Raw genomic sequence first — 15,500 nt, forward strand, 5'->3', positions numbered from 1 at the left:
AAGCAAACAAAGAAAGCACTCTGGGATACCAATCTTTTAATCCAACTTTCAGATATCAATTCATAATCTCCACAAAAAAACTTCCTTCATTATATTTTGAAATCATTTCAACTGCTTCTAGTTATCTTCCTAATCATCCTTTAAACACATACTTTGACTGGATTAGCATTAGTTATAATCATTCATTAACGAGGTATTTCAGAAAATATGGCCATTCGAGGATCAAAGTATAAAAGGAATAAAAACATCTGGCTTGAACTTTGTGTATGGTTTCTTTAGTTTGCCAGTTTATAACTTTAGCTAAGTTTTTTCATCTAAGTTTTGAAAGGTGATCAAAGATGGAATTATTTAAAATTTTAAATGAGATGCACAGCACGACAAGGGACATGATAAACATATTTTTCACCAATTTATGTACTTGAAAGGTAGTTACGGGGGAGGAGTGATAGAGAGAGATCTTCCATTCCCCAAATGGCCACAACAGCCGGGGTTGGGACAGGCAAAGCCATGAGCCTGGAACTTCATTTAAGATGCCACATGAGTGGCAGAGGCCCAAGCACTTGGGCCATCTTCTGCTGCTCTCCCAGGTGCACTAGCAGGGAGCTGGATGGGAAGTGGAGCAGCCGAAACTAAAACCAGTACCCAGATGAGATGACCCAACATTGGCCCCATGACATTCATTCATTCATTCATTCATTTAAAGAGGCAAAGAGACAAACAGAGCTTCTACCTGCTGGTTCACTCCCCAGATGCCCACAACCTAATAACCAGGAATTCAACCCGGGTCTTCCACATGAGTGGCAGTGACTATGACCTACTTCCTTGAGGGTCTGCACAATCAGGAAGCTGGGACCAGGAGTACAGGTAGGACTAGGGCATCCAGCTCAATGCTAGGTCAAATATCTACCTCTATACATTTTTAAAGTTCAAGGACCTCGATTAGTCATAATTACTCTATATGCATTATTTTTGTAAAGCCTTGTGATCTTTAGTTTTTTTTTAAACTTATTTTATTGGGGGCAACGCTGTGGCACAGCAGGTGAAGCCACCACCTGCAGTGCCGTCATCCCATATGAGTGCCGGTTCTAGTCCTGGCTGCTCCTCTCTGATCCAGCTCTCTGCTACGGCCTGGGAAAGCAATAAAAGATGGCCCAAGTTCTTGGGCCCCTGCAATCACGTGGGAGAGCCAGAAGAAGCTCCTGGCTCCTGGCTTTGGATTGGCTCAGCTCTGGCCATTGTGACCATTTAGGGAGAGAACCAGCAGATGGAAGACCTCTCTCTCTCTCTCTCTCTCTCTCTCTGCCTCTACCTCTCTGTAACTCTGCTTTTCAAACAAATAAATAAATCTTTTAAAAATAAATAAATATGTATTATATTTATCTGAAAGGAGAGATACAGAGAGAGAAAGGTCATCCAGCCACTGGTTCACTCCCTAAATGTCTGCAATGACCAGGGCTGGGCCAGGAGCCAAAAGCTTCATCTAGGTCTCCCACCTGGGCATAAGGGCCCAAGCACTTTGGCCTTCGTCTGCTGCTTTCTCAGGTACCTTAGCAGGGAGCTGGATTGGAAGTGGGGCAGCCAGGACTTGAACTGGCACCCATTTGGGATGCCAGCGCAGCAGACCAGGGCTTTAATCCTCTGCACCAGCACCAGCCCCTGTGGGTTCTTTATCATGGCAGCTCACTGTGAGCACCAAGTGCTCCCTGCCCAGAGTTCAGTGGAGTTGCCTCACCCTAGCCCTTGGTAAGCCTAAAGGTCAGCCAGAAGAAAGCACTCTCACAGAACAACAGCACAGACTGAACAGTGGCCAAGACTTACCCCAGGGTGTTGCCTGCCAACCTGCCCAGAGTCTCAGAACCTGAGAGAAACCACGGGGAGTCACTTGTCCTACCAGGCCTTGAAGTCCTCCCAGCCCCCGAGTTGCTGTTCAACTTTGACCTAAGGAAAAAAAAAAGAGGTGGAATAATCACAAACAGCACCAAACTGCTTAGAAACAAACCTTGACTTTCACATGTCCACTGCAAATAAATGTTAAAGCTAACATTTTTCTATAGAGTTTTAAAATTTATCATATTTTCCTTTAAAAAAAAAAAGCCAACCGAGACTTATCAAACAATATTAAGCATCCTTTTTCACATATTATAATTTTTAAGGATAAAAAAAAATTTTTTTAAATACACTTATTAAAGTAGCAATTACATTTGTATTTCATCTTGGTCCATTTAGTCACACACAAATTGTATGTTTGATTCTTATTTTTCAATTTTTAAAGCCAGAATGTTGAGAGATAGAGATTTTCCATTCACTGGTTCACTCCCCTGAAATGGCCACATCAGAGCTGGGCCAGGCTGGGTCTCCCACATGGATGGCAGGGGCCCAAAGCACTGGGACCATCATCCACTACCTTCCCTGGCACATTAGCAGAGAGCCTGACTGGAAACCACCACGTAGCTGGTACTCCAAAATGGGATGCCAGCATCACAGGGCTGGCTCCTTATGACCAAAATTCTTAAAAGATCTCTGTTGCTTTCAAATTGAGTTAATGACTTGGAAATATTAAAGGGAAGAACACAGGATCTATAAAATCATTTCAGTCCAGCGGCATATTTAACTCAGGACCTATGAAATACATATTATTATTCTTCTGGGAACCTGTTTCTGTTACGTGATAATTCATTCCTCTGCTACTTTTAATGTTAACGTTAATGTTTTGGCTGCAAAGCATTGATTGTTTAAAAATTAATATCATGGGACCAGCATTACTGTGTATCAGGTTCAGTTCCTGCCTACAACACTGGTTTGATTCCCAGGCACTCCACTTCTGATCCGGTTCCCCTTTAATGCTCTTGGGAAAGCAGTGGAAGATGACCCAAGTACTTGGGCCTCTGTACCTGCAGGGGAGACAAGGATGAAGTTCCTGGCTTCGGCCTGGTCCATTTGGTAAGCGAACTAGCAAATGGAAAGATCTCTCTTTTCTCTCTATCTTACCTCTTCTCACTGTTGAACGCTGCCTCTCAAATATATAAATAAATAAATTTTTTTTTTTAGTTTAAATTTGAACTACAAACTAACCATTTCACTCTATTTTAATCATTTCATTTTCTGTCATGATTTTTATTTGAGGGCTACCAAAGCAAAACTTAAACATAATACATTCTGAGAGCTGGATACATGCTGCATTAAATAGAAAGGTCATGTCTTACCCATCAGTATTATCAGGTTTACCCAATTCCAATCTGTCTGGCTGTACTGAAAAACCGATCCTGCAAACTCTACCATCCTAAAAGCAAGGGAAATAAAAGAAATTCTCAAAGTAAACGTGTGTATTAAAATGTGACTTTATTCAAACAGATTCTGAGCCTACCACTGTCAATTCAGAAAACAACAAATAAGGTCTCTTCTAGAAAGTACTCACACCTCAGTTGGGAAACAGGACGCACATTATCAAGCAACCACCAGAAAATAATCTGTAACATCTCAAACTGACAGGACTCACAGAGAAAGTAACAGGTGCCTCCTCCTTCTGTTACTGTCTAGTTTCAAGTACTAGGAAATCATTTAGGCTTCCTCTGAGCCAGGAAATACACACAAGAAAAGAGAACTGGGAGATAATGAAAATAACTCTTAGCAGTAGCTACTGTTTTCCTTGGTTACAAAAGAAGTATTGCACAATTGTACTGTAACTGTTGCCCCCCCTCCCGCCCCCATTTCTCTACCTCAGAGCAGATAACTTACCTCAAGAAGAAAGGCGGCATGATTTGGTCCCACCACACACTGTTTAATAGTAGCCTGTTCCAATACATTCAAAGGGGGGTGGCTGAGGAATAAAAAGAAGTAAAATTATTTTTAAATGATAGATATGTCATTACTTGTTTAAAAATCCAATTAAAGAAAAAATAGCTGGCAAAATCTATTTTTATAAAACTAGTGTTTATGTATTTTTAAGCAACAATTGAAAAACAATTATAATATCCCCCTAAATCCCTGGGCTCCCTGTTATGCAGATTTTTAATTCATTCTGATGAAACCATATCCACGTGAACTCAATTCACAAAAGGTTGACAGATTAAATGATTCTTAACCTGATCATAATCATGTTCATATTAATCATACTGGGTCACTTGCTGAGTTCTTTTTCCTAATAAGGCAAAATTCAGTCTTTGTGAGAAAATTAAGTTATCTTAAAGCTCTTACCTGTTTAAATTATATTTATTCAGTTTCTCTGAAACTTCCCGTAACCTTTAAAAACAAAACAAAACATTAATAAACCACATGTACAGATCTTTTGTAAATAGAATAGTTCCTACACATACCTGTATCCTTTTTTTGGTGATTTCAAATAGGAGCACACAAAAAAATTGCATGGAAACATTTTTTTAAATATTCTCTTTCACTTCTGTCCTAAAAAGGTCAGAAGCTAATTGCAGTTTCTTCTCCTTACCACCCCAATAACAATTTCAGTAGTAATAATATTAAATCCACTTTACAGATGAGGGAAAGGCTTCTAAAGTGTACACCCAATGGAAAGCTCATTTATAAGAAATGTGCTATCTATACCAAAAGAGACTTCTAAACAGACATGGAATCATAAAATGAAAATACTCAAGTAACACAGGTCTATTAAGAACTTAACAGAATGGGGTAGGCAAAGTCCAAAAGCCAAATTACTTGGCAAGTTGTTTACAGGCCTTATGACACCAAACTAAAATTTCAACAGCTTACACACAGAGAACTATGAACTTGCTGTCTCTCACGATTTAGCTGCTTCCCTCATTCTTAAACACTCTTGAACAGAGAAGACTAAATCAGCCTGGGCACTTAGTCAGCCTAAGAAGTAGCTGTATAATGTTAACATGTAAGCAAATGTAGATATTTAAGAGTCCAAACAACTACCTGATCTTTAGAAATTTTTACAGAATGCCACGAATTCTGCTCTCTAGAGTGACAGAAGGAATGAAATAAAATTTCAATCATCTGTACTGACATTGAAAGTACCACACATGCTCCAAAAATAAATCACAGCAAAGCTAGTTTATATGATTTGCGGCAGTCTGTAAATCCTAATCTACTGGCAAATAATCCAATTGTCAGTAAGAGAGATTCTAAATCGGCACCAGTTGTCCTTTAACCTTACCCTTAAATTCTATCCCCTGACACCACTGAGAGGCATTTTTCAATCATGCACAGTAACTATCCAGTACCAAATCACACAGAATAGTTAACTTTCTAATGATACTTTATTCATCTTCCAAGAAAACTAACACTAGCTGATGATATTTTTTTCTCAGTCCCAAAAACAGCATCTGATCACATGTGATTCGTTCGGCCTCACTAAAATCATACGCTTTCGTTTTCATGGCCTGGTGCTGCATTTACTTTCCTGGGTCCTGGGAAGTCAAGCCTTTCACTGCATTCCTTGTTTACGAAGCACCCTCCTGCATCCCACGACAAGACACAACTTGGTCGGAGCACTGCCTCATGAACAGGACACTGGGAGCAGAAGGAGCTCACTCGCCCTCCCAGGCCACGTTTACCCCAAGTTAGCTCATGGAAACTTCTACCAGGCTGGCGCTACAGCAGGAGAAAAGGCTGGGAAAGAAAGGCTTTGCCTCTGACACTCTAACTCTGACACTCTGTCCACTGACATAAACCTAACCTCGTTCCTTTTCATTCCTTTTGTACTGGCTCAAAACTGTCTCTGGACAATGTTTCCAAAATACCCAGTGTTGAGGTGAAATACAAGTTGTCAAAGACCTTTTCAAAACTGTACAATAAATGAAACTAAAATTAAATGCTGCTTCCTTGGCTCCAAATGTCACTCCATGCAGATGTTATTTAAAAAGTTATTTAGAAAGTTGAGAATATCAAAAATGCTATAAAATATTTAATTATCCAAGAACTTAAAGGCCTATTTCAGGCTACTAAGGAGATAATGGAAATGCTCCTACTATCAATTACATTTTTCCAATCTTAAACACATTTAGCCTAGTGATTAAGGCACTTGCGGGGCCGGCGCCATGGTTCACTTGGTTAATCTGCCTGCGGCACCAGCATCCCATGTGGGCACCGGGTTCTAGTCCCAGTTGCTCCTCTTCCAGTCCAGCTCTCTGCTGTGGCCCGGGAGTGCAGTGGAGGATGGCCCAAGTGCTTGGGCCCTGCACCAGCATGGAAGACCAGGAGGAAGCACCTGGCTCCTTGCTTCGGATCAGCATAGTGCGCTGGCTGTTGTAGCCATTTGGGGAGTGAACCAATGCAAGGAAGACCTTTCTCTCTGTGTGTCTCTCTCTGTCTATATCTCTACCTGTCAAGACAGAAAAAAAAAAAAAAAAAAAAAAAAGACACCTGCATCCCACATCAGAAGGCCCGTGTCTGATTCCTGCTCCAACTTCGGATTCCAGTTTCCTCCTAATGCAGACCTCAGCAGGCAGCAGATAGTGTCCTGTAACTGGGTTTCTGCTACTCACGTGGGAGATCTAGATTGTGATACTGATTCCTGGCTTTCCACGTTGGTCCAGCCCTGGCCATAGCCAGCATTTGCAAAATGAACCAGCAGACATAAGGGCTTGTGGGCTCTCTCTCAATTTAATCAATTAATGATTAGTTACTCATTGTTAGGTTCTTTTTTTTTTTTTTTTTTTTTTAATTTATTTGAAAGAGATACAGAGAGAGGAAGAGAAAGAAAGGTCTTCCATCCACTGGTTCACTCCCTAAATGGCTACAATGGCCAGAGCTGAGCCGATCTGAAGTCCCAGGAGCCAAGAGCTGCTTCTGGGTTTCCCACATGAGTGCAGAGGTCCAAAGCCTTGGGCCATCTCCTACTGCTTTCCCAGACCATGGCAGAGAGCTGGACTGGAAGTGGAACAGCCAGGACTAGAACCGGCACCCAAATGGGATGCCGGCACTTCAGCCCAGGGCTTTAACCTACTGCGCCACAGCTGGTCTGATCCGAAGCCAGAACCTTCTGGCTCTCCCACATAGGTGCAGAGGCCCACGAACTTGGGCTATCTTCTGCTGCTTTCTCAGGCGCATTAGCAGGAAGCTGGATCAAAACTGGAGCAGTGGGGACATGAACCAACACCCACAGGGGATGTCAACGTTGAATACAGCAGCTTAACCTACTGTGCCATAGCTCATCTTCTAACAGGGCTCACTGAAGCCCACTCCAGTTCTCACGTACACGGGTAAGGACTATCCGTCACCTATGGTTCTAGCCCATTCTGAAATACTTATGAATGTATATCAGTTAAGGATAAATATGTCTATATAGAAACAGCACTTAATGCCATGGCTTATCTATTTCACAATCTGAAACTTTAATCTATATTTTACAAAGACACTTAGAAATTTTCCCAAATATCAATTAAAAAAATTCTGAAATTCAGTTCTTAAGTTTATACAAAATGTATCATTCTTTCAAATGTCAAGACAGTTATCTTGACTATACCAGCCCCTTATTAATTACTTGACATGGATACAGATAATGGTGACAAAGACATTTTCAAGCAAGAAAAATTAACTATACTTAAGGAACATTTGGTTTTCTTTTCCACAGACGACACACAAATCACAGAATGACCATTCAAATGCACGGAGTCACTGAATGCCATCTACTTTAGAGGATCTTTGCCTGAAAGCTCACAATTTTTTAAAGCGATTAACTCTATGTCCTCTCAGCAATATTAACAAAAATATTTCCCTCCTTCTAAAATAAAAGGAAACCCAAGTTAGAGCTAACCAAATTTCATTTCTGACAAATTCTTTCCATGTGGTTATGATGGAAAACAATTTGAAGAGTACAGCATAACACACAAAGCAATCTCCTAACTCAGCATTTCATCTCTTTCAAGGGCAGACAAGCAAGCCTTTGAGAAGTAGCTGCAACACACAGTGGACAGGTTAGCAATAAGCTCTGACAACCCTGGTACTCCTGCATCAAAGATTGATGCTCCATTCCAGGGAATAACCTATTTTACTCCTTTCAATGCACAGATCACTTTGTAGATCCAGATACTGTAATTTTTTTCAAAGCACAGTAGGATGGGAGCAAACTAATGTGACTAGAAAGTAAAACAAAGTGTAACAGTACTGGTGGAAGCTAACATTATTTCTTTGCTGCTCTTGAAACCCCCTATAATTTCAAGCTCAATTTCCCCAAATTTCACATGAGAACTCTAAGCTAGTTCATCCTCGCACTGATCCTCAGCCAGCGACAGCACTCACGGCAGACTGCTCAGTCTGGAACCCTCCGCTTGTACCGTGCTTGCCACAGCTGCTGTTCAGACTCACCCCCTTCAGTGGATTAAATCTGATGGGTCTTTCATGCCGAATTTCTTTAAAAACAAAATTAAGGTGTACCTACATCTCCAAAGGGCTTCAATTATCAAGGACAGAAAACCAATTCTGCCATCCCACCTTCTCCCAGGTGATGGTTTCCACCTATCTGGAACCAGGTATGCCTCCTCATGTTTCTAATGGCAAAAAGTGGCACCATTAGCGGTCAGTACATTTCCTTCAGCACTTATTTCATACCCGGTTCAAATACTATCTCCTCTCTGAATCTGTCCTGGTAGTCCTAATTTTCTTCCTACAAAATTCTACAGTATTTCTCTCATTTAATATCTTTCCTATCTAGCCATTTACATTTCTGTCTGCAGGGACACAGACTCTAAGTAATTAAACACAGCATAAAACTTGCAAATCTTCTACTATACCACTTTTCAAAATTTTTTCTATATTCTACCCTTTAGAAGAATCAATTTATCTATTTCCTTACTTAAAAAGCACAGCTACATAAAGAGACAGAGATCTCCAATCCACTGGTTCACTCCCCAAATGGCCCCAAAAGCCAGGACTGAGCCAAGCCAAAGCCAGGAGCCAGGAACTTCTTCCAAGTCTACCCCATAGGTGTAGAGGTCCCAGCACTTAGGCCATCTTCCATTGCTTTCCCAGGCACTTCAGCAGGGAGCTGGATCAGAAGTGGAACAGCAGAGACTTGAACCAGTGCCCTTAAGGGATGCCAGCATCCCAGGTGGCAGCTTAACGCGCTGCACCACAACCCTGGCCCCTCCGCTTCCTTGGCTATAGTTCCAACACCAAAGAATATATATTACTCATACAAAATCACTTCAGAGGCAGCGGAAAAAAAATTTTTTAAGATTCTGATTTGAGAGGTGGAGTTGCAGAGAGAGGGAGAGACAGAAAGGTCTTCCATCTGCTGGTTCACTCCCCAAATGGCCACCAGGGCCAGAGCCGGGCCGATCAGAAGCCTGGAGCCTCTCCTGGGTCTTCCATGTGGGTGCCGGGCCCAAGAACTTGGGCCATCTTCTACTGCTTTCCCAGTTCACAGTAGAGCTGGATTGGAAGAGGAGTAGCCGGGACACAAACCAGCACCCATATGGGATGCCGGTGCCACAGGCAGAGGCTTAGCCCACTACACCACAGGGCTGGCCCTGACAGCAAAGATTTCTGATCCTAATCTCAATTAACTCTCCAAGTCTTCCTTCTCACCCCATAAGGAAGATCAAGAAAGAATCACAAGAACATACGCATTTCTTTTAGGACAGTTGCCCATACAACACATAACCAAATGACTTAAATAGGGGGAAAAAAAAAAAACCACAACATTCAGGGGCCAGTGCTGTGGTGTAGCGGATAAAGCCATCGCCTGCTATGCTGGCATCCCATATGGGCACCAGTTCCAGTCTCTCCTTCTCCCTCTCTCTCTCTCGGGAGTGAACCAGCAGATGGAAGACCTCTCTCTCTCTCTCGTGAGTGAACCAGCAGATGGAAGACCTCTCTCTCTCTCTCTCTCTCTCTGTAATTCTGCCTTTCAAATAAACAAATGAATTTAAAAAAAAAAATTCAGTAACTCAGCCCTTACTCAAAAACAGCTTGTAATAGACAGCACACCAGCTTCTGAATACACATCTGTGGGGAGCAACTCGGACTAGACTAAGTTACTGGAATTAAGACTTATTCTATGCATCTGCTCTCCCACAATATGGCGCTGGGAGAGGAGGAAACAGCTTCTACACAGCTGCCTCTCACCAACTTGACAAGCTGCAGGAGCTGCTCCTGATTGGAGGAGAGCAGTGTACTCGGCGTGTGGGTAGCAGAGTTGGGATTGGTGGAAGAGGACTATAAAGGAGGAGAGAGACAACATGCACCAGGAACATCTATCCGAATAACACCTGTGCAGCCCCCGAGAGAGCCGGCCGGCGGTGTGCCGCTTTCCCGCGGAAGTGGGGAAAGTGGCAGGGGGAGCCGCCCCTCCACGGAGGTGGAGGGGTCGGCAGCCAACCCGGGAAGAACCAGCAGCAAACCCGGGAAGGGCCGAGCAGACAAAAGAACAGCGCAGGGTCCTGTGTCGTTCCTCCGCGAATGGGGGAGTGACACACATCCACACAGGGTAACACAATTTTTACCTATCCACATCTTAGCTTAATAATCCATGTAACAATCAACAGAAAATGGTCAGTAAAACTTGGGTATCACACATACTAAGCCATAGACTCCAGCAAGAAATGTGTTAAAACTCAACTCAGCTCTCGTCATTCATGTAAGAAGCCAGGTATTCTCCAAATACACACATAGTGCATATTAAAAATCTCTGTCCAGGGCCCAGCCTTGTGGCGCAGCAGGTTAAGGCACCACCTGGGACTCTGGCATCTCTATGAGCACCCTGTCAAGTCTCAGCTGCTTAACTACCCAGCTCCCTGCTGCTGATGATACGGGAAAGTAGTGGAGGATGGCCTCAGTGCTTGGGCCCCTGCCACCCACATTGGATACCCAGACGAAGTTCGGGTCCTGGCTTCAGCCTAGCCTAGCACCAGCTGTGTCAGCCATCTGGGGAGTGAGCCAGTGGATGAACAATCTCTGTGTGTCTCCCCCTCTCTCTCTGCATGACTCTTCAAATAACTCTTTAAAATAAATAAATAAATAAATCTGTGCCCAGGAGCATCCATTTGGTGCAGAGGCCAAGACTGCCTAAGTCTATTGCCTCACTATCAGAGTGCCTGGGTTCAAGTCCCAGCTTCACTTCTGATTCCAGTTTACTGCTAATACACATCCTGGAAGTCTCAAGTACATACCTGCCACCTACCTGGCAAAACAGGACTGATTTCTCAGAACCTTGATTTAATCTGGTCTGGCCTCGGTTGTTGAGGGCATTTGGGTAGTGAACCAGTAAATGCAAGATCTGTCTCTTTCAAACAAATTTTTTAAAAATGATAAAAATAAAAATCTGTACCCTGAAACATTCTGGTACAAGAAATATCAAAGAAAGATTCCTGCAGGCCAGTGTTGTGGCGAAGCGGGTAAAGGTGCCACCTGCAACATCAGTATCAAATATGGGTACCATTTCAAGTTCTGGCTGCTCCACTTCTGGTCCAGCTCCCTGCTAATGCACCTGAGAAAGCAGCAGAAGATGGCCCAAGTGCTTGGGACCCTGCTACCCATGTAAGAGATCTGGATGAAGCTCCTGGCTGAAGCCTGACCCATCTCTGCTGTTCCAGCCATCTGGGGAATGAACCAGTGAATGGAAGCACAGTGCTCTCTTTCTGTCTCTAACTCTGCCTTTCAAATAAATAAAGCAAATCCTTAAAAAAGAAAAAAGAAAAAGAAATATTTCTGTCTGAAGCTGGCACTGTGGCGCAGTGAGTTAAGCCACTGCCTGCAGCGCCTGCATCCCACATGGGCTTTGGCCTGGCCCAGCTCTGGCCGTTGTGGTCATCTGGGGAGCGAACCAGTGGATGGACAATCTCTCTCTGTAACTCTAACCACCAAATAAAATACTCCCAGAGATGGTAGACAGGCACCAAGTCCACTCCTGACCACAGAACATGGTCCCCAGCATCACACACCTTCCTAAGCACAGTCAGTCCTCAACTCTGTTTCACAACTATCACACCACACTACACACACTAGACACCACCTCTTAACCCACTCCTTCACGTGCCCGCTGTTTCATACTGACATCAGCACATTCCAACTATCACATGGTGGTCCCACCTGCAGCTGCTCTAACTGGGGAAAAGGCTGCACTTTGGGTACAGCTGGAAAGGGGGTTTTAAGGTGCTCGTTTATTTGTGCCAGCATCTGGGGGGGCTAGTCTCCATGCCGCTGATCCCCACCCAGCAAACTGAGAACCCAGAAGGTTCCAACCCCCAATCCCTTCTCCAGGTCCTGGAGCAAGCCAGTGGCAAGCCACCTGAACAAGGTCACAGGGAAGCACCTTTTGTGTGTCTTTGGTAAGATGGAGGAGCCCAACAGTCTTCACCTCCTCATGCTGCACTGTGGGCTGATCGTATACTCTGTGTTGGGCTGGCGATGGCAGAGAAAAGCCTGGAAAAATTGCCCCTACAGCCTAGCAGAAGGCGGTGACCTCAACCCAGCCTGATTCCATTCTCTTCTCTCTTTCTCTACCTCTCCCCCTCCCTCTCCCTCTCACCCCGCAACACCCCATTGGGGCTGCAGGTGATAACAGGAGTCTGGCTGCCCTGAGACTCCTACCAGCCTTCCCGGTGCAGGAAGCACACACACTCCATCTCTGTGTGGATGAAAACTAAGCCTGAAAAGTGAATTCCAGCCACTCCATTGTTAGACATCTTTTAAAGATCTGAATTATACTGCTTATATCTGAATTTAACCTTGATCACTAGTTCTCCAACTCTGGGATTTCACAGATCAGTAAATGGGAGTGGAGACAGAAAAAAATGAGAGAAGCACCGTCATTACTTTGATAAAAGACAAAAGAAAATCATTATTCTTGATTTTCACACCAAAAACGTAAAAAGGCCATAATCTTCAAATGAAGAAATATAAACCTGACTATACTTAAAACTTGCAGTTTTGTCCTTGGTTTTTCTGTGCCAATACACCCATGGAAAATCTCGTGGTAAGGTTACCACAATGGCTAAAGCAGCAAAAGGAACTGGGTGCGGAGCTTAAGGGAACAGGCAGACCCTGGTAGGCGAACTGAAGTCCAAATGGCAGAGCAAGCAAGCAAGACGCCCTGGTGTGATGGCAAGGAGGCAGGGCAGGCCAGGGACACAGCAGCGCCTACACGCTCTTCCTGCAGGCTAAGAGCCCTCCCTCCAGGCTGGAGCTCAGGTGGGGTGAGGAATGCTGTGAGGGCCCTCCCCTCCTGGGAAGAAGCCAGGGCACACCTTACGAGTGAAGTTCCAGAAGAACCAGACGCAAGGGAACCATGGCCAAGGAGGTCTATATGCCTGAGCACAGAGCGGGTCAGCAAGAATGCAACTCAACAAAGCCGCTGAGGGCCACACAGTCTCTCGGGCCTTCAGTCTGCCGGAAGGAACAATTTGCATGGAGACATTTCTCCCGAATTGGCTGGCTGGCTCACTCAAGTTTCAGTGGGTTACTTTGTGTTGAGTAAATTCGTAACCAGGGGGGAAAAAAGACTATTGGAATGAAACTAAAAACACTACCAGAAATAAAACGAAGATCTGGGCTTTAAGAGAGCAGAGGCCAACATTTTCTTTATTAATCTCCTTTAGGAAGATTTTCTTTAAAAGTCCAACAGAATCTCTGGTGAAAATCCCTAAAATATTATTATTTATTTATTTATTTATAAAGCAGAGTTAGAGAAAGATCTTCTACCTGCTGGTTCACTCCCCCAAATAGCCACTTTAGCCAGGGCTGGCTAAATCCAGGAGCCAAGAACTCCATCCAGGTCTCCCATGAGAATGGCAAGAACCCATGTACTTGGCCCATTATCTGCTGTTTCCAAGGTTCATTAGAGGTGGGATGCAGGGTGGGGGAGGGCGCGCAGGACATGCGCGTGTCCTCTCCTTCGTCCACCTCGGCCGCCCCTGGTGCTGCTTGTGTGCTGCAGACGGGGTATCTCTGTGAAGTGGCAGCTGAGGAGACTCCAGCGCTCGCCATGGCCGACGAAAAGCCCAAGGAAGAAGTCAAGACTGAGAACAAAGGTCACACTAACTGGAAGGTGGCGGGGCAGGATGGTTCTGCGGTGCAGCTTAAGATTAAGAGGCACACACCACTTAGTGAGCTAATGAAAGCCTACTGTGAACGACAGTTTGTCAATGAGGCAGATCAGATTCCGATGTGAGGGACAGCCAATCAATGAATCAGCCACCCCGGCACAGCTGGAAATGGAGGAGGTGGACAGCATGGATGCTTTCCAGCTGAAGACGGGCGCCGTCTCCTGAAAAGGGCGCCCGGAGCCCGCTGCTTTACCCCAGAGCTCTGTCCTGACGCACTCTCAACTGGAGGACTGCACTGGCTGCCAGCACATGCGGCCCACTGCAGCACAGTGCTCTCTGTTCTCTCATGCCCCCTTGCCCATTCCTTTACTGTACACTAAGTGACAGGTGTATGTGCACAGGCATATTGCACCTTTTCTTCTCTGTTTTTTTTTTTTTTTTTTTAAACTAAATGGCCAATGGTATCTTTTGGCTGACATCAAATGGAGATGGAATGAGGAAGAATACTGGTTCTGTGAAAATATCCCCTTTCTCCATTAGTGGCATGCTCATTCAACTCTTATTTTTATACTCCAGTAACTTATTTTGCTCTCACTGTCATAACAAAAAAAAATCAACAAAATAAAAAAATCCTTGCATACCTTGTCTGATTGGAGAATTTTAATATTTTTCATTTATCATTCTAAAACCAAGGACAATTTTATAACTATTATCTATGTAGCTGTTACGTGTATGGCAATCTGTCTTTAAGTAGGGTAAATTACTCTTTTTTTTTTCTTTTTAAGATTTATTAATCTACTTGAAAGTCAGAGTTAAACAGAGAGAAAAGAAAAGGCAGAGAGAGAGGTCTTCCACCCGCTGGTTCACTCCCCAATTGGCTGCCACGACCGGAGCTGTGCCGGTCCGAAGGCAGGAGCCAGGAGGTTCTTCTGGGTCTCTCCATCGCCTGTATGGGATGCTGGCACCGCACGCGGCAGCTTTCCCCGCTACGCCACAGCCAGCCCTGGTAAATCACTCTTTAAAAGGGCAAAATACTCTTTCAAAAAAATGCATCCTTGGGGGCGATGCTGTAGCATGGCGGATAAAGCTGCCACCTGTAGTACCAGCATCCCATAAGGATGCCAGTTTGAATCCTGGCTGCTCCAGTTCCAATCTAGTAGTTCTCCCCTATGGCCTAGGAAAACAGCAAATGGTCCAAGGCCATGGGCTTCTGCATCCATGTGCGAGACCTGGAAGAAGCTCTTGGCTCCTGGCTTCAATATCGGCTTCAAGATCTAGCCGTCTGTTGCAGCCATTTGGGGAATGAACCAGCAAATGAAGACTTCTCTCTCTCTCTGCCTCTGTCTTTCAAATAAATAAATAAACCTTAAAAAAAAAAATCCTAACAAGTTTTCCCTTCAAGCCAAGCGTTTTGCTGTTTAAATAAACTTAAAAAAAAAAAAATAAGAAACAGAACTGGGTCTTTATCCTAGGCACTCTGATAGTGGATACAGATGGCCCAAGACCTCGAGCCCCTGCAAACCACGTGGGAGACCA

The 15,500-nt window shown here is 44.2% G+C and overlaps 1 protein-coding gene and 1 pseudogene across 12 annotated transcripts in view; one reads left to right on the plus strand and one right to left on the minus strand.

The window, feature by feature from the left end:
* UBR5 (ubiquitin protein ligase E3 component n-recognin 5) overlaps positions 1 to 15,500 on the minus strand; it is a 158,638-nt gene that overhangs the window by 107,194 nt on the left and 35,944 nt on the right. For 10 of the 12 annotated variants that reach the window (XR_016236561.1, XM_070075377.2, XM_070075376.2 and 7 more), the window contains exons 2-5: positions 4,195 to 4,239; positions 3,736 to 3,817; positions 3,204 to 3,280; positions 1,819 to 1,938 (exon numbers count right to left, since the gene is read on the minus strand). Coding sequence is in view for 7 of the 12 variants with exons in the window: in XM_070075375.2 (XP_069931476.1) it covers positions 1,819 to 1,938; positions 3,204 to 3,280; positions 3,736 to 3,817; positions 4,195 to 4,239 (324 nt within the window). In the remaining 5 variants the exon portion in view is untranslated. The remainder of the gene's footprint in view (positions 1 to 1,818; positions 1,939 to 3,203; positions 3,281 to 3,735; positions 3,818 to 4,194; positions 4,240 to 15,500) is intronic. The other 2 variants (XM_089336424.1, XM_089336423.1) reach the window with 1 other exon arrangement.
* LOC127490636 (small ubiquitin-related modifier 2 pseudogene) lies at positions 13,651 to 14,252 on the plus strand (annotated as a pseudogene).

The sequence above is a fragment of the Oryctolagus cuniculus genome, chromosome 6 (assembly GCF_051225735.1).
Source record: "Oryctolagus cuniculus isolate XC-2025 breed Fujian yellow rabbit chromosome 6, ASM5122573v1, whole genome shotgun sequence".
NCBI lineage: Eukaryota > Metazoa > Chordata > Mammalia > Lagomorpha > Leporidae > Oryctolagus > Oryctolagus cuniculus.